The sequence below is a fragment of the Triturus cristatus genome, chromosome 8, assembly GCF_964204655.1.
Source record: "Triturus cristatus chromosome 8, aTriCri1.1, whole genome shotgun sequence".
NCBI classification, from domain to species: Eukaryota; Metazoa; Chordata; class Amphibia; order Caudata; family Salamandridae; genus Triturus; species Triturus cristatus.
The window spans coordinates 1,103,440,613-1,103,465,768 of NC_140591.1; the positions used below are offsets into that span (position 1 = coordinate 1,103,440,613).

At 43.2% G+C, this 25,156-nt stretch overlaps 1 protein-coding gene across 4 annotated transcripts in view; it reads left to right on the forward strand.

The window, feature by feature from the left end:
• The window catches only part of SCML2 (Scm polycomb group protein like 2), a 752,432-nt gene that overhangs the window by 284,690 nt on the left and 442,586 nt on the right, over nt 1-25,156 (forward strand). For all 4 annotated transcript variants that reach the window (XM_085622654.1, XM_085622657.1, XM_085622655.1 and 1 more), the window contains one exon: nt 9,244-9,487. In XM_085622654.1, the coding sequence (XP_085478780.1) occupies nt 9,244-9,487 (244 nt within the window). The remainder of the gene's footprint in view (nt 1-9,243; nt 9,488-25,156) is intronic.

The window sequence follows — 25,156 nt, forward strand, 5'->3', positions numbered from 1 at the left end:
GCTCCTTTCAGGCCGCTACATAATTGTCCTCTCAGACTCTTGACTCTAAAAACTGCCTTTCTGGTTGCCTTCACCTCTGCTTGCAGGGTGAGTGCGCTTCGGGCTCTTTCTTCTAAACCTCCTTTCCTGGCTGTTCATCCAGACAAGGTTGTCCTTCGCACAAGGCCTTCCTTCCTTCCCAAAGTGGTTACCTCTTTCCACATAGGACAGACCATCACTTTGCCCACCTTCTTCCCACTCCCGCATCCTTCTAAAGAGGAGGAGAGGCTCCACTGTCTGGATCTAAAACGTGCGCTTTCATTTTATCTGGATCGCACAAAACAATTCCGTGTGGATTATCAGCTCTTTGTTGGCGATGTGAGCGCCAAGAAAGGTGGGGCGTGCAAAAACGAACCATCTCTCGATGGGTCATTCTTTGCATTAAAATTTGCTATTCCTTGGCGAAAAAGGAACCAACAGTAGGGTTGCGCGCCCATTCCACCAGGGCGACGGCAGCCACTACTGCTTTGGGACGTGGAGTCCCCCTTCTTGACATCTGCCAGGCAGCTACGTGGGCTTCGCTGCACATGTTTACCAAACACTACTGCCTGAATAGCCTAGTCCAGAGAGACTGCTTCTTTGGCCGTTCAGTTCTCCAGGACTTTCTTGGTGGGAACTTAGTTTGCAGACCCACCTCCGGGGTTGGTATTGCTGGAGTATCTATTCTAAGGTAAGGAATCCATAACTAATGGTCTCTTTCAGATGAACAAGTTACTTACCTTTGGTAATGATATGTCTGTAAGAGACATATATTAGTTATGGATTCCTTACTGCCCCACTCATCCTCCCCATTCTGCGAACTGATTTCTAGGGTAAGGGACTCCCTTTCAGGGACTAGTTTTATGCACGAGTGGTCAGTGTCTTGCATGGCTCTGTGCTTCTGGCGTGGAACGTCGTGTCAAGAACTGACGTCAGCGTGCAGGGGCGGCGTCTAAGTAGATACCGCAGCATCATTCCGGTGAGCACGACTCCATCGATGAACGCAGAGTCTGCCGGCGCCACTTACCAACGCGCAGGGGTACTGCTGAGGAAAAAATCTCCTGATCCAGTCAGACGCCTGGGGGTAATTCTAAGGTAAGGGATCCATAACTAATATATGTCTCTTACAGATATATCGTTACCGAAGGTAAGTAACTTGTTTAATCATATCATCAAAAAACTTTAACTGTCTTGCTTCTCAGCGTCTCCAGTGGCGATTGCCACGTCATCTGCCTCATTCCGAAAACTCACATCTACTGATTAATTCATTATCAGTCGTCAAGTAACTGGAACCAACAGTATCTGACCTTTGATTCATGTTTGCTCTATCCTGTCGTGATCTACCAACACGGTACATACTTGATAACCATATAATTTATGCACCAAGGCTGAAACCCTGTTGTTTACCCTAACGAGCAGACCAGACATAGCCCATACACAGTCAATTCTAAGTGCTTCTAGTATAAGAAAAATTCTTCTTCTGACTACTCGCTGAAAGTTTTCTCCATCGCTTGTAGTTTTACATGTTCACTTTCACCTTTTTCCTCTTATGTACCATGTGATCACGATTGGACGTTCTATACAGTCTGACATGAGAAATTAAGATGTTTATTATTGTTGAAACTGATGTTACGATGTATTGGTATGAATAAATACCTTCATTGGACAGAGGTGTCTTTTTGTTGTTTACACTGAGTGGGTGTTGGGAAATGTATTCCTTACTAAATATCTAAGTTTAAGTCAATAAAGCAGTCTTTTTTGGTACCACTATTGTATATACTTTCCTGAGGTTCAATACTGGCTTATCTGGGCGCCCTGTGTCTCCTCAAACCTTAGAGGGAACAGAATTTGCGGCATAGGCTCCCATGTCGAAGCAGCTTCTGCTTCATTGAAGCAGTTATTGTGTACCTTCCCCCTATCACAAAATTCCTGTTAATGTAAGGCTAAAGGACTTGCCTTAAAGAGTGGAGTAGAAGACGTACAAACCAATTGATATTGCCTATGGTGCCGCAAGGCTCCGCCATTAAGTTTAAGCACCTACCCTAAAATTTGCCTTCACAAAGGACAAAAGGAATAGAGAAGATGCCCCGTTGTTACTAAAAAGAGATTGGCTCCCTGCTAATCAAGATTGTACTAGAAGAAGTGTCCCTATATTCGTTTGTATTCATTGTACTTCCTGATACCAAATAAGGAGAGCGTTCTTTGTTCTATGTTTGATCTGTGGATCCTCTGTACCTTCCTGCAAGCAATTCATTTCAAGATGACAACATTTTAGGAAGTGATCATGCTCCTATAAGAAGGCAACTTCCTAGTGGCACTCTACCTCAAGAATGCCTTTTTGCAAACTACTGAGACATTTCAGTACCTTCATTTTAGAGTAGGTCAGTTAACAGTTTTACCTGTCAGGATAAATTTACAACATGCTTTTCTGTGGTGGCTGCTCAATCCTGCCGCCAGTGAATTCATGGTACCCTTATCAAGATGATGATCTAGTGAAAGGGATAAGAGCTTTGCAATGCCCGTCTCACACTATTAACAGTGTTCCAACTTTGTCAGTTAGGGTTTACCATCAGTGCCTTAAAGTCTCATCTGAAACCACTGCTGTCCCAGACTCAAGCATTCCAATTCTGGAGAGAGTACAGGTATTTTAGAGTCTTATTCCAGTTGACAATCTCTGACCGTGAGAATGGTGATGAAGTTTTTGGGCATGGTGGCTTTGGGCATAGTTCCAAATGTGGGCCTGCAGATCCATCCATCAAAAAGTGTTTAGCATCCCAGCGCCACCAGCTACTGGGGATTGTGAAGATATAATGTTGTTGCGTCAGTGCAATACTCTCCAGATTTCCAGATGCACATAACTCTGATGATCGACGACTCTATTCAGAGATGGGGAGCGCTTACTTCTCATCAGTGTGATAGAAGTAAAGGCAGTGTTTCTAGCAGTGAACGGGTTTGAGGCACTTGCAGGGCACGAATTTACTAATACACACAGACAACATGGCTATTCTGTATTAAATTTGAGAATAAGAAGGCATACACTTTGTACCTCTGTCTGAAATTGGGCAAGAGAAGTGACTGTGGACTCTCCGACACCTGATAAAACTCCTGGCAGAACACCTTACAGAGACAGACATCAAATTTGCAGACCCTGTTCCCCTCAATACAGCGCTTCTTCAATGTGGTGAAGATGTATAAAAGATAATCACGTTTTCACCCTAACTAGACCAAATCGATATTGATGCCACTTAGACTGCCCTTTACATGTCTCAGCAGAAGGCTTGCAGTACCTGGGCTGTGCATTACCATAAACAATGAGCTGTATGTGGAATAGGACCAGCAGGCTACCTTGACAAGGTTTACAACATCTGTGCCCATTGGAGGACTGGTCTGGTACTCTTACTGAATAGAGCAGCATTATACAAACTGATTGCACTCACTTAGTTTGTGTTTGATAGAACACCCTGTATTGGATAGGCACCACATATTTCACCACGGTTAAAGAGCAGATGTGCATTTTGTTATGAGATGGAGGTGCAGCAAAGATTTATTTCGCCAAGCTTAGTTTTATAGTTTATGATGGAACAATTGGATTACCGTATCGAAGACTTTACTACTGGATTCGTCAGTTAGTGGTAATAAATGATTGGGCTTTTGCATCTCAGCAAGAGCATTGCTTTAGAGCAGACAGGCATACTCTGGATAATTAATAGGAGCTATACTCAAGGGTACTTTACAAAGTTGAATTTCTTTACATTCTACCAGACAATCTCAAGACAGTGATACAAGCCTGCAAGTTGTGGCTCCTCATGAGGTTCTGATTCCCAATAGGCTGCTCTGGGGTACAGATATTTTACAAGATCTGTTTGTGAAATGCTGTGATTCCTTAAATGAGATGTCATTGGGTTATCAAAGGTGAGAGACATATAGAACTTTCAGGTCATCTAAGCGAATGAAGTATTGATTGTTATGTTATATATTTTTGTGAAACACTTGAATGTCTGTGGGCGTCTTGGCGCTAGCCAATTGCAACCAGAGTAAGGCTCAACAGGAACCTCGAATAGGAAGAAATCAGCCATGTTTTCAGAGACTTCCTGAAAAGCTGAGTAGCGATGCAATAGAAGCTGGAAGTGCATTCCAGGCTTTGGCAGTGTTAAATAGAAAACCCATGCCACCCCATGTAGCACGGTTAACTCTCGGTACTGCGATAGTTTTGGCAGTAGCTGAGCGTAAAGGTCTGACAGGAACATACCAAGAAAAATGTATTTTTTTAAAGAAGCTCGAACCTTGACTATGCAAAGCCTTATAAACAATGCAGAGAGATTTGAAAAGTATCCTTTGCTTAACTGGCAGCCAGTGGAGTATCCTGATGGAGCTTGACACTGAATATTATTTGGGAATTTTCAGAAGCAATCCAGCAGCTGTATTCTGCAAGGTCTGGAGTTTGTTATGGATATGCTGATGGGCATTCAAGTACAGCCCGTTGCTGTAGTACATCTTTGTTCGCATTAAGGAGGGAACAACAGTTTTCTGAAGGTTGGCAGGAATGAACGGATTGATCTTCTTGATCATTCTCAGAGTATAATAGGCAGCAGAAGTGACAGCATTGACCTGGTGATGATAAGACAGCTGATGATCAGAATACCAAGATTCTTAGCCACTCTTACAGGGGTGGGAAGTGAGCCCAGCTCTGAAGACTGCCAGCCAATGGACCAAAAGGATGGCAGGGAACCACAAATCAGAACCTCTGTCTTTCCTGAATCTAATTTCAGGCAGTTCCTAGACATCCAGGAACTGACTGCCCTCATAAGCTGCAGAAAGTAACCCCGTATCAACTCTCCTCAATATCTACCTGGACTACAAGTTGAGTATCATCAGCATATTATGTTAACAAAAAGCTGAAGGATCATACCAGGTCTGCCAGAGGAGTAATGTAAATGTTAAATAAGGTGGAGTTGAGCAAGGATCCTGCAAGGCAGACTGTACACACTGGATTCAAATTCACCCGGACGGACTGTTTCTGACCTTAGAGAAAGGAGTTAGGCAGCTTCTTCGCAGTGCCGGAGACTCCAGTCTTGTCCAGCCGATCCACTAGTAACCAATGACTGACTGGGTCAAAGGCTGCTGATAGATTGAGCAGGACAAGTGCAGCTCAGCCACCCCGGTCCAAAGTAGAGAAATTCTTCTAGAGGAATTCTTGTTACTTGACTCACAATTGTTTAGATACCGACAGGTCAGACGTCCTTATGAAGGATGAAGAGCTGCTGGCATATGTCACCAACAATTCCCCCATAGACTATAGCATATTAATAGTTCCTGTGATAAAACATGCAATTTATTTGCTATACATGTACCTAATGAAAATTCCTTGGTGATGCTAGCTATTAGTGAGAAAAAATGTGTAGTCAATGTGTGACCACTTTATGACGAGTGGGTAGAGGCTTCCATGTAGCCAAGGAAGGGAGACCATCTGCAAGATGGCTTTTGATTAATTCAGCTACAAATACTATAGTGGAACCTACTATACAGTACTCAGTTGGTCAAGTTTGGGGTCTTGACTAATCTGTGCCTCGGAGGATGCAGGTCAACAAACATGTATTCTTATAATTTAGAATTCCTCTGGATCCAGCCATTCTGGGGAAAGCTGAGGAAGTGTGTCTCAAAAGGTTGTTCGACATGTTTCGAACTCCATGCGAAACTACTTTATTCAATATTTGGGGGCTGACAAATGTTTTTCAAATACAAGAAAAATGTCATGTCTCATTTTACTGACGTTTGTGAGTTGAGATATATCTCAGGGCTTGGGTAGCCATTTTATACTGACATTTGACTCATTGTGCCAGCATGTATACTGCAGTATGCTAGCAGAAAAGGTTTTGTATTCTAACCATGACTGTTCTAGACGTTTGACAAAATGTGTGGTACATGAAGAAAACAATGTGGTTTCTCATTGAACTAAGAATCCTACATAAGAACACAATTAGTGGTTACCATAGCTATGAAGTAAGTCAGATGTATAGTAATGGCTAATGACATGTTTTACTACCGGACAGTGCTTTGTAAGCAGCATTATAAGAAAGAAAGAGGGTTTACTCTTTACTCCTGCATATGTGCAAAAGCAATATAACCACGTTGATCTGTTTGTTGAAAAATCAATAAATGTCATTTAAAAGGCCCTTTGCGGGCACAACAAGGAGACACAAGTTGAAACTGAAGCCCAAGACCCTCATTTCACACTTCAAATTTGGATTACACCATACCTAGGACTGTCGCTAAAACAAAAATGCAAAAGCTTTAATTCCAGGTTTTAACCCCTACCGCCCCCCTCCCCTATTTCAAGGGATTACTCCGTGAAGAATCTAGTCTGGGATATTTGCATTTGTTTTTCCTTCTCTTTCATTGGTGCTTGTTCTGGTCTGAAAAATTCGAGAATCCCCCATGACTTTGGTCTTAGTTGCAGTAACATGAGCCAGACAGTTGTGACACTCAGTTGCTTGAGATGTCCATGCAGCCACATTCGAAGCCCGGGGTTTGCCCAAACTTGTTGACAATGCCAAACAGCCAAATTTGCCATCCCAATCCACAGTCTTGCATGTAGTAGTATAGCTCCTGAAGTTATAGAATTTGGATACCGTAACTTACCATCAGCGTGATGAAGTATTCTTAAGGAAGCACAGCACCCCACAACTCTGCTGCGCTATGAGGCACAGTTGAAATGTTTTACCCTTTAGAGCCACCTACTGCAGCTCTATCACATAGTACAATACCCTTACTCCTTTAAGGAAGCAATTCTATTCTTCGCTTCTTTTAGACTCACCTGTCAGCAATAGCCATCCACTTACAAAACAGACATTTTGTTTCTCTTTGCTCAACAACGGTTAGCCAACTTAGTGCACCCCTTATGTCTACTTTCCTTTTTAACATTGCCCTACTAGCGTGCTACTTGCCAGAAAAGTGCTTCAACACCCATCAAGGATAACAGGTGCTATATGAATACAAACCTTTCTTCCCCTTCTATCCCTCAGCTATCCTTCTCACTCCAAATAACTGACTAATATCCACCACTCAAATTACTTTCATATTTCACCATACTAATTCACCACTAATCCTTTATGGGTTTCCGGACTAGCGTGCTTCAACACCCAATCAGGGGTAACAAGCGCTATATAAATACAAACCTTTTTTCCTCTTCTATCCTTTTGCTATCCCTCCGAATCCAAAAAACTGACTAACCTATCCACCACTTAAAATTTACTATACTAATTCAACATTAACCCTCCATGGGTCCCAGAGTAGCGTGCTACTCGCCGAAAAAAGCGCTTCGACGCCTCATCAGTGGTAGTAAGGTCTATACAAATGCAATTACAATCCAATATAATAATGGGGCCACGCCACATTTTGAGCCACTGTACTCTTTATCACTTCAGCTGTTAACATGGAAAGTTGCATTTCTGCTTGCTTCTTTGCACCGAGTTACTGAACACCAAACAATGTCAATGGAAGGACCTTTCATTAAGGTTCACAATGAGAAAGTAGTCTTATACACAAATCCACAATTCCTTTCAAAGTTTGTATTATCTTTCCACCTCAATCAAACCGTTGAATGTATGATATTGATTTAATATCCCTCAAGCTGGGCAGAAGGGGTGCTATATACACTAATGTCAAACAAGCGCTCAGCTACCCCCTAGACAGAACCAGGCCTTTACACAAGACTGAACAGTTAGTGTCATTTGTGCCCACACATTTGGAACCCCATTTTGAAAGCGGGCACAGCTAAATGGACTGCGTGATGCAGTCAGGTCGGTTGTGTGCGCTCAAACTGACAACTCACGGATATTGTGCGGACACATTCCACCTTTTGCTGACATCCCACTTGTGAGTGTTTGCAAGTCATCAACATGGGTATCTGCTCATACATTTGCAAGCATTATTGTATTGAAATTCATGCTAAAAAAGAAACCCAAGTTGGTCCGAGATTTAAAATCTTTCTTTACTACACCTACTCTGCTTACCATCCACCTCCACCCTAGGGGAATGGGGCACTGATTTTGTGTCTGTACACAATGTGTGATCAACAACAACACACTCTGCAAACAGAATGTGCTATTTGACTGTAAACAGCTATTTGTGGCTTGTCATGTTATAGATTCACATGCACCATCCATCTTCTCTTTTGGTGAAAATGGGGGAGGCGGGGGAGGATTGATTGGTGTCTTTACTAAACCTTTCCTACTTAAAAAGCATAAGCAATAAAGTGTATTACAATGGGGTGGACGGGCATACAGTAATATGAAGGTTATGCTGCTTGCTTTTGCGTTCTGGTTTTTAGCTATATGAGGAGTCATTCTCAAATTAAAAATGTAAACTCTTGAAGCAAATAACTTGCAATATTCCAAACCCAACACTACGTGGCACGATAATGCCCAGAACGTGATCCACAACAGGACAAGCTGCCACCGTGAAATACGGATCAGTAACATTTTCTTTTTCTTTGCTCAGAGCTGGGCTGAAGGGAATTATTAACTGAAAATCTCAATTGTTTAGAATCCGCTTCTTTTTGTAGTTCATCTGCAGAGTGAGATTTGGAGGAAAGTCCAACCAGATCTGCTTTGCGGCTGCGCTAGAAAAATGTGTGCATATTGTTTTGAATACAGAAAAGCGTCTATATGCAGGCGGTCGTGCCACCCTGGTCCATAAAAATGCAGTCAAGGGATGTGTGGGCAGCTCAGAGAGAGTTAGAACATCTACAAGCAGTCAAGCTGACTGGTCATAACACATGGACCCGTTCATCAGCCTTAGGGCCTTGTATTAGGTCCAGTCTTTTTAGGTGTCGACATTCCATTTGCAAACTGATCTCAAATGGAAGGGACTAATTTCTCAACTTTTTATGGACTGCTGCACGCAGTTTTTTTCCTTTTTTGGCATGAAACGGGTGAATGCAGAACACTCTAAAATGTTAGAATCTCGCAGCTTGGCATCTGCATTCTATAGACAACTAAAAAGCTCCAACCTTTATCACACATAGTTTCACTTTTGTATTAATTCAATTGGGATCCCCTTGATTAAGAACTACCATTAAAATTTAGCAATATTTCCTCCTGCATTTTTTTTGGACCCTCTCCCTTGTTTTATCATTCTGATGTGAATTTGGAACAGAATTGGTGGTTATGAAATAAATATTGTATGTAAAGGACTCTTGTTTAAACCTACTCCGATTGTTTTTAGGAGCCTCCTAAACCTCCTCGAAATGAGTTTAAAGTGGGGATGAAACTCGAAGCAGTAGACAAGAAAAATCCGTATATGATCTGCCCAGCAACCATTGGAGATTGTAGAGGAGAGGATATTTTTGTTACATTTGATGGCTGGAGAGGAGCATTTGACTACTGGTGTAGATATGATTCGCGTGATATTTTCACCGTTGGATGGTGTAGCTTGACTGGAGATGCTTTACAGTCACCCGGAAATAATGGTAAGTGTTCAGAAGCAGTAGTGTCCTCAATTTGACAGGCATTTAATCAGCACTTTTTATATCGGGTAGTTTTTATAGTTCTTTTTGTTATCTCGTGTACATGATTCCATTGAACAAGTGCAGTTGATAACCTTAAAGTAATGTTTTGTGTCGGCTGTCCAGCAGTGATTTCCACATGTGTTTAATCCAGCCTTTTTTTAAGCTTTCTTTAATAGAGAGGCAATATATTGAAAGTTAGCATGTTCTATTACTGAAAGTACTACCCTCCTCTTTAGTTGCTTGTTTTTGGTATCACTGTCTTTTTTAAATTTTTATATCCACTTCGCCCTATTTTCCTTTTTTTCATGGGAAAGAGAAAGTGTATCTCTGAATTGTGTAGGTTGTGTACTAAGTCTCTGCTATAATTCCTAAATATTTAGCTAAACACATTTATATGTTATGTTATATAAACTTTTAGCGCGCACAGATAATCCAAGGAGTGTCCCGGCGCGAACCTGAAAAGGAGTCTGAGTCAAAAGGCAGAGCTAGAAGTGAAAGGTTTTCAGCTTTTTTTTTAAAGTCACATAATCTTTGACGCTGTGCAAAGCCAATGGCAGTGCATTCCATGCCAGCGCCGCTATCCGGGCACAAGAGCTCCTTGGAAGCCTTTGGCGGTTGAACCGAGGAATCTGCGCCAAAAGTTGGGAGGAAGAACGCAGCTGTCTTGCCGGAATGTAGAAATCGAACCTCTTCTGCAAGTAGATGGGTCCCAGACCATGGAGAGCTTTGTAGGCAATCAACAGAATTTTTAATTTTATTCGGGCCTCCACCAGGAGCCAGTGCAGAGATTGCAAATGAGAACAAACACTACACCTGCTGGAAAGACCAAGCAGGAGTCTGGCAGCCGAGTTTTATATCACCTGCAATTTGTTCAAGAGGTAACGTGGGATGCCAGCATACAGAGCATTAGCGTAATCTAACCGGGAGAGACTCAGGGCATGGACAACAGTTTCCTTTGCTGATTTTGGAAGGAGAGGGAGAAACTTCCTCAGAGTTTTCAGCATGCTAAAACAGGTACCGGCCAGCTTCTTGACCTGAGATGAAAAGGTCAAGTTCTCACTGAACCAAACCCCCAGATTTTTGGCAGCGTCTCCCTTAGAACTGGGAAAGGGGAAACCTGTGTTCACAGCTTCTCTCTGAAGTTGGCAGGAAAGTTGCCGTACAAGAGGATCTCAGATTTCTCCTCATTGCTCTTAAGCTGTGCCTGCTCAAGCCAGTGGAAGACAGAAGACAAACAGTGTTGGGCAGAGAGAACTGAATCATCGTCTCGTCCTCAAGAGAACAGGAGCTGGGCGTCATCAGCATAGGCCATCACCTTAGCCCTAATGCCTCCGCTATATAAACCAACGGAGTGACATAGATGTTAAAAAGAAGGGGACTAAGGGATGACCCCTGCGGGACACCCGTGGCCACTGGTTGGGGAGCAGAGACACAAGGTGGAAACCAGACCTGCTGTGAGCGACCCTCCAAGAAGGACTTGATCCAACCCCAGACTGACCCGGAAACACCAATCTCCGAAAGGTGCTCAAGAAGCAAGGTGTGGGGCACCGTATCGAATGCCGCCGAGAGGTCCAGCATAACCAGAGCTGCCCTCCCGCCGGCATTCAGACACTCACGGATTGCCTCCGACACCTCCAGTTAGGCCGATTCCGTGCTATACGGGGCTCGGAAGCCAGATTGAGCTGGGTGGAGCAAACCCGAGGCTTTGACGTACTCGGTAAGTTGATTTGTGACCACCTTTTCTCAAACCATAGCCAGACTTGGCAAAAGTGAGATAGGACGGTAGTTTCCGGGAGTCAAAGGGTCCAGGTACGGCTTCTTGAGGAGAGGAAGGATTTTAGCCTGCTTCCAGGATACCGGGACCAGAGCCTCCCGTAAAGACAAGTTAATGATCTGATTAACTTCAGGATTGATAGTGTCCGCGACGGTGGCCAAAAGTCTGGCTGCACAGGGATCAGTTGGAGAACCCGATTTCAGAGCCTTAAGAATTTTAAGGGTACTGGGTAAATCGGCTGGCAGAAAAGATGACAGAGTATGAGTAGGGCTAACTAAAGGCCGAACAAATGGACAAGCCGTAGGCAGCAAGGCACAGGAGGAGAAGGTTGCTTGGATAGTGCACATTTTGTCCAGAAAAAACTTTGCAAGGGTGTTACACCAGGACTCTGAAACAGGGACGGAAAGCACCAAAGCACTGAAGGACATAAAACTTTGCACAATAGAAAAAAATTATTTTGAGTTGATATTAGCTTGGTCGATACGCGATGTAAAGTTTATAAATTAACAGACTGCGTGTTCTCTTTTTCTGAAGCAAACAAGACTCTGGCAGCGACTACATAGTGAATCTGTTACTTACCTTCCAAGGCCACTTGGGCTCAAGGCCCCACAAAGAGCTGACCTCTCCAAGTACCAGCAGTACTTAAATCGAACGTCATGAGAGGAATAACACACACAAGGTTCACTTTGTCAATATCCATAAAACCGGAAAAACCGCCAACATTCTGACGCCTTGTGTGAAAACTTCAATGGTGGTCAAGAAGATCATTCTAAACAGGTGCTGGTAAACAAGTAATTCTTATTCAATAGAAAGTGCAAGTCTCTGTATAAAATAAGAAACGTTGTCAGTTTAGAATGGAGCAGTCAGGTTTGTGGAAACACATCATGCTTTGGTTAAAACTATCAGAGAAACTCAAGAAAATATTAAAAACTCATCTCACTTGGAAGACTTCAAACAATTTCTAAACTATATGAAGTCCATCATTCCACAGTGAAAAAATATTTGCAAATGGAGAAAGTTCAGAAGGGTTGCCAATATACCCATGATTGGGCATCCCACCAAATCCACCCCAAGATCAGACTGCATGACGCTCCTAGTGACCGCAAAGAACACCAAACCAAAATCCCAGGGTTCTATAGGCTTATACAGATTGCTTATTGTTCAACAGTCCCTGTTTCTACCATTGAGAAAAGACTGATCAAAGACTGCTTTTGTAGAAAGGTAGCCAGCAAAAAGAAGCTTCACTCTAAAAAAGACATTGCTTTACATCTCAGGTTTACATAACAGTACCTGAATTAACCATGAGTCCTCAGGAACATTGTCTGCCTTAAAGATGAGACCAAACTGGAGTTGTTCAGCTGTAATGCAAAATTAACTTTTTGGCAAAAAACAAGTGCTGCCTATCACCTCCAGAACCTCAGACCAGCTGTCAAATGTGGTGGAGGGGTGAGGATTTAGGCTTTCTTTGCAGCTTCAGGAACTGGACACCTCAGAGTTGTTGAGTCTGTTTTGAATTATTTTCTGTACTAGTGCATTCTAGAGAAAAATATAAGACCACATCTGGTGCTTAGCTGAAAGTAGATCCTGCAACAGTTCAAATATCCAAGAAACACCTATAAATTCAAGACTGGAAGGCTGAGAAAAGAAAACAAATCAGGACTAAGGACTAGCCAAATAAAAGTCCAGCCCTTAACTCCATTGAATTGATGCGGTGGGCAGGGACATCTTAAGGGTTTTGGGGGCACTGACCCAAACGTATTTTGGGGGCCCCTGTTTTGAACAGTTCTGAATTTATGATCCAATTTCAGCTCTTTCATGCGGTCCTTGGCCAGGTCACTGACAGGCACACTTGTCCAAATTCTAAATGTGTTTACATCTAATATTCAGGGATAGTGATGTGTGCTTTCAATATTGTAACACAGCAGCAGCTCACTAATATTGCTGCAAATAATCTCTGTGCCATCCTCCCATTACTAATATGTGAGGTCCTTTTTGATCTAAAAGAAACTATTTTGTATCGATGTTGCATGAAACATAAACAGACATTACTCTCCAAAATGTCTGTAATAGACTCTCGCATATCGCCCACAATAAAAATAAATTAAAGGGAATACAGTATACTAAACAATCTGGTTAAGAATTATTAAAGGTCGCGAGGGCAAGACTCTCTGCAAAACAGACCTGGCTCTATTAGGGGGCCGTAATACACTAAATATGCAGAACCATGTGGTCCTGAATATTTGAAGGGCCAAGAGGAAAAAGAGGATGTACACCCTCCTGATTCTAAATCTTACACATTACAGTACTTCACTATTATTCTTATCAAGATATTGATTGTAAGAAAAAAGAGAGAGGTATTGGGATGTCCCTACGTGAAGCTACCACTAGTAAAGTGGTGTAGGAAAAGACCTTGCTTTTATTTATTTTCCCTCACACACCCTAGTGGTGTCATGCTTTATCATCTGGACACCGCGACCCCTATAAGTCGCGGTGGGCTCAACCAATATTTCAGGGAGCACTTAGATAATATAACAGACCAGGGGGATAAAGATTAAAAATTCACTGTTAGACCCCAGTATCCCTTTATTCTTGGGTCTGACAGGAATGTTAAAATAATGACATTAGGGTTGTATGGAAAATTATGGTCCTAAGACCCTAGGGCCAACATGTTTCAGTCCTTGTGTGCCCAAAACAATATGGTGCTAGGACAAATTGTATGTGAGACTAAGACAAAAAAGAAAACAGAACATAGGAGAAATATTTAAGCTGCGCCTTGAGGCTGCCGTGTCTCCGTTTGGAGTTAGCGGTGGCAAAACATAATCGGTTTTGTCAAGACGTCATGCAGAGTACTCACGGTCTGTCAGGTCTCACCCCCTCAAATGACCTATGTGACACGGATTCCATCGGCTCGAGTGATGTTGCTGCCGCGCATTGCCAGCTTAAATGTCCCGGACGGAAGTATCCATTTCCGGGTGTGGTTATTCTTCACTCACCACTGTTGATTGGTACATCCTCATAAGGTATACCATTTCCTATAGTAACATCTACTGAGGTAAACACTATTAAACCTAGCTCCCAATTTTCTAAACAACCACATTTGGCAGGTCTCTCAACAATCCCACCCTTCTTGCCTCTCTTTACATATATAGTGGTCCTAGAATTCTATGGTTGGTTGATAGAAGCCATGTTATCTACTAAATTCTGTATACATACTCCCTCCAACATAATCCACAAGATAACCACTACATGGTCCTTTGTAGGCACTCAGTCCTTGCATTCCCACCTGCGTAACGTCAGGACATAAACATAAAAACGTAATCACTTATGCTAGTGACGATGTACAGATGGGGTAGATTAACCCCTTGAGTGCCCGCCCCTTTCCCCGCCCTGTGCCGGGCGTTTCATTAGCGGGCGGGGTTTATGATGAGCTGGTCTCGTCATGGGCACAGCGCAACCGCGGCCCATGACGAGACCAGCTCGTCATGGGCACTCAAGAGGTTAACACACAGATCCTGTCCACAGCGCACATTCACCAGTGACCATTCCTAAGTGTCACTACAGATTCAATCATAGTGTAGATCTACAGCCTCTAAACTGTCTCAGTAGCATGCTTTAGAATTCTTTAATTTCTGAGCATGTCATAACTCTACAGCATCAAATATAGAGACAGGATGCACACCTTTTCCTTTTCAAAACTTTTTCACTAATTTATTTTCTTTGCGTGCAGACTGGGGAGTACAATGCCCAAAAAGCACTCTTCGAACATGACACCATTTCAATGGGGCGACATCTCACCCCAACCAGTCGCACAGCTTCATTGTACCTACCTCGGCAACTTGTTCAAGAACATACTCCTTTTGAATTCCAACTTTATACTCCTTAGTCTTACTCATTATTCTTCATTTCAACATGCTTGAATTCCACAAGCGGAGTGATCATGCAATTTCCTACATTTCCGATGTTCCCACCGTGCCCATTCGGACCTCTCTGTAAGAGCACGACTTAAGCATACTTCATTCAGGGCAGTGTTTATTCGTTAAAACCCAATGCATTTCGTGCATAAAAGCACTTCTTCAGGGGTCATTGCTCTGAGCTGTTAAAAACCTTCCATCCTCCGAGCGACTGCAACACAAACTACAGATTCAATCATAGTGTAGATCCACAGCCTCTAAACAGTCTCAGTTGCATGCTTTAGAATTTTATAATTTCTGAGCATGTTATAACTCTACAGCAGCCACGCTAGTTATGTAACTCCCTGACCTATTCAGCGCATGGCTGTTTTTAATATTGACACACTTGCCTACTTTTGCTGATCCATAAAATATCTCATGGTATGGGCCACCTAAAATATTTGGATATTTGAATTGCAGAAAATATGTTATCACAGCTGTAGCTATGGCAAATGCTGTTTAATGTTGTATGAATGTGTGCTAGTGTGCCCAAACTGGATGATGTTTCACTTTCCTTTTTAACCTTTCCTTAATTGTATTTGTATTACCTCATTTCGACAGACTGACTAGCACAGTTCTCACCTTACTGTAGCCTCATTGCACAGACTGTCGCAAAAGAAGGCAATAGAGTTTGAAAATCAGCTAGCGCGGGAACCAGATCCATGTTCTTCCATTTCTGCAAGGAGATTACTTTTGGAAGAACATGTATTTTCTGGTACTCTTAATTTTGGGGTGCAGCACATGGTTACAAAAAAGTACTCCATCCCCTCCTAATGAAGCTAGACTAGGTATAGAGGACAGAACTGATCATAGTAAAATGTTTTGCTCATGGGAGAGGCTATTTACTGAATTGTTAGATGGTCCTCAATTGGAAACCCCCAAGTAGGAATTCTGTGAGCAGTAGCACTAAAAGACACCAGTTCATTAGTGACTGCCTCAAAGCCTGGGGACACTAACGCAGATTGTTATTTTCTTACTCTCCTGAAACTCTAGTGGCACCTTCTCTATCTCTCCAGGCATAGACATGGTTTTATTAACCACTACCGTACCATTGTCTCCCCCCCCCCCCCCCCTTCTTTTTCTCTGGGCACATAATTCACTCATGTCACTGATAAGGCATGGGGTTACTTAAATGCTGTATTAAAATACAATAAAATATGATCAGAGCATTCTAAAGAGTCCAGAGCATAAAGAACTTTACTGAATGATAAAACAAGGAAACAAACAGCCTCAATCCTAAACCCAGAGACAAAAGGTCATTCTTCTTTGGTTTAGGACTACCTTACGTTGGACTCCCAGGATTACAGTCTTAACACTTGCCTAGCAGAGAGAAATTGAAATCCTCCTCTAACTCCCTGAAGACGAAGCCCCACTCAATATGTAGTAAATTGCAGTAAAAGTGTCCAACCAGTCAAAGTACATGTACATTATGGGAAATTGTTGACTGCAATGTGTGGCTTAGTCTGTGAAAGACTAGTTACTCCTAGTAAGGAGGGCTGGCCATCAACTAGAACAGGGAGATTCAGAATATACCAGAATGGTTATTGGAGACTGAAGCATGGCACATTGAAAGATGGTACAAGAGCCATCAATTTTAGTATGTGCAAAACTAAATGATAAATATCTGATAAGGAATTGTGACCCAAAATACGTTTAGAATTGACACCGTAGCCTGCTCCTGCTCCTACTTCTATCAACGTTCCCTTTACATACGTATTTTTTATTTTAAATACATAAAGTTGCATACTAGCCAAATGGAAAGTTAGAAAAATGCAGCCATTACATACAGTAATTGGGCAATTGGCAGCTTGTTCTTACTGAAATGATCAGTCTGGTTGCACACTATCAGATGCTCTCTCATATACTGTGGCTACTACAGATACATTTGCAGATTTATTACAGGATTAGGCAGTTTGAAAGGAGGGTTTTCGGGCTCAGGCTCCTCTGCAAAATCTACATTGCGCAGCACTTGAGAAATCTGCAGTCCTCAGATGTGGTTCTTCAATTGAACAAATGTTTGCAATTATCCTGACATATGGAAGACATAAAGAACAACCAAGCTGTACAGAGGGAGGTTTGGAGCAGAAGGGAATAGTGATCGAATTGAAAGACTGAAGAGCAGATATAGGAGCTGGAGGACGGATACCTGTTTTCACAAGTTGCCACTACATATCAAGCTGAAGAGTCTGTGAAAGCAAAGAAAACAGTGCTCCAATAAGAAAGACCTTGAGAATATGTGCTCCTTAACTAATCAATGGCTGGTATGGATCCTAGAAGGAATGGAAGGATCAGACTCCTATAGGACAGCTTGAGTCCAATCCAGCAAATGCCACGGTTCCGAATGAAAGAAACTGTTACTTTTTAAATAACTTGGGCACATTCAACTCCATTTAATGGTCCCACGGCTGGAGTCTGCTCACTTTCTATTCTTTTATTTTTTGGACTACAATATTGAGACAATTTTGTTGAAGTATTGGTTGTTGGGAACAATCTTAACTGATTGAAGGTACTCATACTAGATGTTTCCAGGTTTATGTGATGATTTTACAGTGACAACACCTATATAATTGCACACTGTAAGAAAGTGGCTCTGTATATACTGTTCCCAAATAGGTACAGTGTGCACAGAGTCCACAGTCCCCAGAGGTTTGGCAGAGGCTAAAGTTAGATATAACCTTACTCTCTAAAGTGGTAGCTTGGTCGAGCAGTAAGGCAGTATCAGAGGTCAGTGTAAAGCATTTGTTGTACACACTCAGTCAGCAAATGGTCTCACACACTCAAGAACTGAACTCGAGGCCAATGGTTTTGTATCAAAAAATATAGTGGTTTTATTTTAAAACCAACAATAGGTATCAAAATATACTTTCTCAGAATGAGATGCTTTAGATTAATACTTTTCAATAGGCAATAGACTTTTGAATGCAATAGATACAGTTGTTGCAATGGGCAACACAATTTCAAACACAATTATAAATTGAGTTCAATGGGAATTTCTAAGTAAATGCAATTAATTACTTTTAGGATTACTTTTCTAACCTCAGGACTGGATCCTAGATTCAGTCCTGGGACAGTTCCTGGAAACAGGTAAGTAAATACGTTTTGGTTAGAGTTATGATTTTTAAGGAATATTATTGTATTTTAAAAGTTGACACTTTGAAACTTTTTCACATAGAATCACCAATGTTATCCTATGGGAGGAAATTCACATAGCAGGTAAGTACGGTCATCGCTACTTTTTCTAACTCAGTGTTGGATCCTGGATCCAGCACTGGTGCATCTCCTGTAAACAGTTGGAAGAAAGCGTTTTTGTTATACAGGTGATTTTTAAGGAATATTTGTAAGTTGCAAAAATCGACGAAAGAATTTCTGGTGAAAACCAGGCAATGTTATCCTATGGAGGAAAATCAAGTTAGCAGTAAGTACGGTTGTAATTACTTTGCAGGGTCAGTGCTGGGCACCAAGATCCAGCACTGGGATCTCTCCTGATAGCAGGTGAGTAAATTTGTTTTCGTTATTCAGCTGATTTTAGATGAATAATTTAAAGTTTGAAAACTCGACACTTAGAAGAATTTCCAAGTGAAACCAGTCAATGTTACCCTATGGAAGAAAAGTGAGTTATCGGCTTTTGGGTAAGTACTCGACTGGCAGAGTTAAGGTTCTGGGCATAGACTCGGGGGTCTCCCAGGGTCAGGTAGGTACAGTTGTTACACCCTCAGCGGCACAGGGGCAGCCGGGTGCAGAGTGAGTTAGGCCCAATGTTATCCTATGGGAGCAGGGGGCCTTTGGTTGGTGGCTGCTGGCTAGCAGGCCGCGCGGCTGTGGGAGCTGGGCTCCTGGTCACTTGCTCGGGGTAAATGGGGAAGTAGATTAGAGTGAGGTTGCACTGCCAGGGGCTGTTGGGCAGCTGGGTGCAGGGTACTTTTGAGCCGTGAGGCGCTCAATAGATTTCAATGGAGAATCTCAAGGATGAACAAAGGCTGCAAGCTCGGGGACGAAGATTCTTCAGGTGCGACCACCACTTCAAGAGGTAAGTTGGAGGATAGGTAGGCACCCAGGAGTTGAACACAGGGGGCCGTAGGGCGCCAGCTGCAGGGGTGCCTTTTGGCGTCAGGAAATCTTTACCCTCGGCTGGTCGCGGTTGGAGGGGTCCCTGGTTCTGAGGCTGCAGGCATCGTCAGGAGCGTCGAGGTGGGTCTTTGGGTGCTGGATTCGGGGTCACAGTCACCGGGGGGACGTTCTCGTGGTCTTTGTTCACTCCGGCACAGGCCAGGCTTGGCGGGTGCAGAGTGTGCAGGAGTCGCGGTTCCTGGCTGATGCCAGGGGCTTGTTACTTGCTGTGAGCAGTACCACTGCTCGTGGGAATCCCAGTTGGTTAGAGTCACAAGGCAGTCAGGTCCTCCAGGGTTTTTGAGGTTGCTGACCACTGGAGACGCCGGGGTTTAGCAGGAGCAGGTTCGAGGGTCGACAGGCCTGTAGGGCTGGGGCCAAATCAGTTGGTGTCTTCCTCTTGTTAGCAGCTGCACGGCAGGTCTTCCTGTTTCTTGATCTTCTTGCTTGTTTCAGAATCTGGATCTGAGGAAGGAAGGTTCAGGGTGCCCCTAAATACTAAATTTAGGGGTGTTACAGGTAGGTAAAGGGCACGGATCAATGGGTCCCTTCCCTGGGGTGGGTACACCCCATATCCTGCCACTCTCCTGTGGGAGGGGGGGCAGTGGCCTAGTCCTGATTGGGCAGGGCTTCCCATCTTCAAGATGGCGAGAGCCCGGAGATGTGCTTCACCTCACCTCCCCCACCTGAGGGGTGGGGTTGGCAGCGGCTGGCACACCCCCTTTCCTTCCTTGGGGTTTCCCGCCAGTCTTCCAGCAAGAGTGGGGGTCAGAACCGGTAGGGGCCAGTTGTGGAGTACAGCAAGTGGCCTGGAGAAGCTCACAAAGGCGGCATGCCTTTGAAGCTTTCCCTGCCCATCCTGGGGGAGGAGACCTAGCACCTCGCCAAGGATGTGCATTGTTGCAAGCCCAGGAGAGCGGATGGCTCTCTACCCTGGGGTCCAGCAACATGTCTTCTGTGTGGCAGCCTAGGCAGCCCCTCAGACAGGACGTGGATTGTAGGTTAGGTTCAGGGGGCATCTCTAAGATGCCCTCTGTCGTGCATTGTACATTAAATCCCACACTGGCATCAGTGCGGGTTTAATGTGCTGAGAAGTTTGATACCAAACTTCTCAGTCTTCAGTGTAGCCATCATGGTGCTGTGGAGTTCGTGTTGACAATCTTCCAGCACCATATACTCTTAAATGGCAGCACTGCACTTACACTGCCCAGGTATGGACCTGGGTACTGTAGAGGCACAGGGCTCATGCACCTGTATCCACGCCACTGGCATAGGGCACCCAGCTAGAGTGGTGACTGAGGTATGCCAGGGGAGTGTGTGTTGTGGGCATGGCACACAGGGATGTGTGCCATGTCGACTCTGTTTTGTTCTGCACCCAGACACTCAGCCTGCAAAGGCAGTGTGTGTGTGTTTCAGGGTACAGGGCCTCTAAGGGTGGCACAATAAGTGCTGCAGCCCTTACGGGCCTTCTCTGGTCACAAGGCCCTGGGTACCATTTACCAGGGGCTGACATGTGGCCAGAGATGCCAATTGGGTTTAGGCTTCATGCAGTTTTAGGGAAGGAACATAGTCCCTGTGTACCTGATTGGCAGGAACCCAGGGCACACTCAGTCAAAGTACATCAGCAATTCAGCAAAAAGTGGGGGCATACCATGCAAGAAAGATGGCACTCTCTCACACACACCTTTCGACTGAATAGAAGACAGCTGGCTTAAATGGTCAAGCTCCCCAAGTTAAAAATTGTGTGTGTGTATATTTATGTATGTGTATATATATATATGTATGTGTGTATATATATATAATCACAATGGGGTCCAAAAAGTGACGCACTCAACAGCTGGTGCCAGGATTGGGGTCTGACCGATGCCCCAATACTCAGTTAGATACAAAGGTACGCTCCAGGACGTTCCGTTTCAAATCCTTTATTACTCAAGACAATTGCACCGACGCGTTTCAACCAAATTGGTCTTAGTCACGGTTGGTGAGTTCCTCATCAGTTTCACTTTTTATAGTACAGGCCCATGTTGCCCTCATTGAGGCATTATGTGATACATGGTTCCAAACCCATAGCAGTGCAAAATATCCAATTAAAATGAATACAGCTGTATCAATGTACTGTGTGTGTGTGCTTAATCAGTGGCTTGTAAAGCGAGACTACTCACCCGTAAGGGTCTCAATACCTTATAGATATTTACAACATATGTTGTTTAGTGTTGTATACAGCATAATCAGTAACAATTTCTTCATCTCAGCGTACTTAATATCTCAAATTAAAATGTCCCTATCAGAGGCAGTCATAATAGAACACTATTTTTGGATACAGGTTATAATTTAAAAGTGTGAAGTTGTTGTTTACATCTACTTTAAATAGTGCTCAGTCACAAACGCTGTAAGGTGGGGGCTTTGAAATTAAAGTTCTTGGAGTGCAGCATACCTTGGTATCGAATTCAAATATATATTTATATCTCTTACTGGCGGTAGCCAGTAGGTAGTTATATTTAGGACCTAGTTTCCATAGAAGAAGCATTTTTTGTTTTGCTAATAACTTTAGCGCCTTTTGATGAATCTTCAAAACATTTTCAAAATTAGTTTGCCACTCACTTCAGCTGCTGTTTGGAATATTTGTTGGTGATTCGTCAAGTAGGGTCCGAGAAAATGGGAGGGAGGATTCCAAAGTGCGTTTTCCCCAAGCAACTTCCCATAGGAATTTTAGACATGACTCCACTCCGCTGAACGGAATTACACCAAATTTGGAAGAAAGCCAGCTCTTGGTCCAGAAAGAGTCCCTTTTTGTAATTTCGTGTAAATCCGTTAAGTAGTTTTTAGAGTTATGAAAGATAAAATAAATGTGTCTATCTAGGGATGCGAATCCTCCGCAGATAGCTCATGCTGAGAAGTGATTGGCTGCCAACACTTCAACCGAGAAGTGCTGGCAGCCATCTTGAGACTCTGACTCATCCGAATCCCAAGAAAAAAGGCACAAAAAAAGGGGGGGAGGGCTAAAGCCTGTTGATAGTGTCCAATGTAGCTGTGAAATCGCCATTGAATTAGCAGCAAAATTTTAAAAAATATGCACGGTCTGCAGCATTTGCTTTTCTCTGTGAAGCGGGTAGGGAAACAGATGAAAAATGTACTGCCTAAACCAGGGAGCAGCATTTTTTGGTGTTCCTTGTGTGCGGGAGCAGTGCCTGCTCCTGCTGGAGACTGGGAGCCGGCAAGAGCCGCGGGGGCATTGGGGCACCCCTGTGACCTAAAACAGCCAGATACGGGGTGACCTGGGTGGGGCCAGGGCACCCACCATTGACTGGCTAGGCCCTGGGGTTCCCGGGGCCGAAATCAACCCCTCCCCTTGCTGTGCCCAAGGATGGGGCCTGCGCGTGCCCTCATTTTTTCATAGTGCAGGCCTCGTAGGACAGGGTCCCTGGGGCTGACATTGCCCCAGGGACGGGGCTGAATGCCCAGCCACCCCACTCCCCCCCCCAATTTGAAAAAAATACAGAGCTCCGGGGGATGGGAACCCTTGGCCCAAAGTGGCCTGTGAAGGCCGGCCAAATGTCCCCCGCTATCCCTTATTTTTTATGACGGGAGAAGGGGGTTCTCTGGCTGAAATCGGCTTGGGGATGGGGGGGGCTGCATGCCCCTTTCCTCATTTACTATATGGATGATCCCTGGGGCGCTAATTGGCCTGGAGAGGGGTATGCGTGCTAGCCTACCAGGCTGCCTGCACGTGGGGGGCTGGCCGCCTGGCCACAAGCCAAGCTCTGTATACAGCCGCCCCCCCCCCCCAGAGCACAAAGGCCATGCGCAGTGGTGTGTTGAGTGCCTGGATTAACGTGAGGTAATGAAATATTACTTAACATTAAATGAAATTCACTGAAAAAACAAAGGTTACAGAGATGTTATAGTTTGGAAATAGTATTAAAAAAAACTTAGAAATTCACTACGGTACAAGGATGTTATAGTTAGTTTCAGATTTTACACACACTAAACCATAGAAATTCAGCAGTTCTAGTTATACTTATCTCAAGAAACTATAACTTGTGCCCTAAGTAACTATAACTCGCGTCATCACCACACATTGCTAATTACCCCATATATTACATCGTTAATATCTTCTATGACATCATTGATAATATCTGTGAAACATTTGCTATAAAATTATTGATGAGAAAACTGTACATGGCAGGAGTGCGAGTTAAAGTTACTTATAGGTGACTTATAGGTTCTTGACATAACTCTAACTGTAGAATTCCTATGGTTTTGTGTGTGTAAGATCTGAACCGAACTATAACGTCCCTGTAACATTTGTTTTGTTTTTTTAGTGAATTTCAAAGACTTTTTTAAATTCTATTTCCTAACTATAACGTCCCTTTAACGTTTGGTTTTTTTAATGGAAAAAAAATATATATATATATATATATATTTTCAACAATGCGGCTTGGATTCGGATCGCTCAGCAGCGGGTGCGAGTGTTGGGCCAAGCCAGCGGCCAAAGTCAATTTTGAAGCAAATGACACTCGCACTCAGGAACCTTGACAAAATTTATTGTTAACAGAGTTCCCTTCTGTTACACCGACGCGTTTCAGCCCTGTCGGCCTTGTTCACGGTAGGTGATACACTACCATTCAAATGTTTTTGTAATCAGGCCACTTATAGATTTGGTATATATATAATTTTTTGATATATATTGTTTGTTATCAATCAGTATTGCGAAATAACTTTCCCCAACATTGAAACTGGTCACTAACACCAGCTTACTGAACCGTACTGTCATTGACAACCGTCCAAATGCCTGTTTAGTTAGAAACCTATCGAATACGTTTTTCACTGTTACTAGGTGATTACCTAAAAATTAATTTCATTTTGACAATATTTTGAAAAACTTCAGTTCCCAGAATCCTATGGGGCTTACAACCTTGTACAGGAAATGCTTTAAAATTTAACAGGAAGTACAATCACCTACCGTGAACAAGGCCGACAGGGCTGAAACGCGTCGGTGTAACAGAAGGGAACTCTGTTAACAATAAATTTTGTCAAGGTTCCTGAGTGCGAGTGTCATTTGCTTAAAAAAAAAAAAAATATATATATATATATATATCACAAAGTTGTTTTTTCTGCAAAGTTTTGCCTGCAAAACACAGTTTCCTTCATCTAATGAGAAATGTTAGGAGATCCCTGAAGTGAGAACATTGATGGTACTGGAGTCAAATAAGCATGATCAAATAGTGGAGGGGGACTTGTCTGAATGTCGGGTGTAGAAATCGGTAAATTATTAATATTTATCCATTAAACTAGCGGTTGGCATCAATGAGGACAGAGCGTGAGAGTGATATTAATCAAGATAGCAAATCAGTATATAAAGTTTAATCTTTTTTTAATTGAGCAGATGAAGTGGTGGGCTACAGTCCTCTTAAAACGCTTAGCAAGCAGTTGCCTTACCTTTGATGGCACGAACATAGCAGCAGTTAATGATGTGCTATTGTTAGGAGAGGTGGGAAATTCTTTTGAAAAAAATGATAACCTCGCCAAATTATTTTAGGGCACTACTATTTTGCATTTTTTTGATAAATAGAATAACACACTCTTTCTTTTGGGACAGTAAGCGCAGACGTGTTAACAGGTAAATGTTATTCCGTTCCCTTTCTGGGTGGAAGACATGGGGCTGCTCTTCTGTACTTGCATGGCTTTACAGAGTAGGGCAACATAGCTTTGATAACACAGGATTCTTTTTCGTGCCTAAGCCATACACTCTTTGAGGATTCCTATTTAGATTTCAAAGAAACCATATATGAACCATAC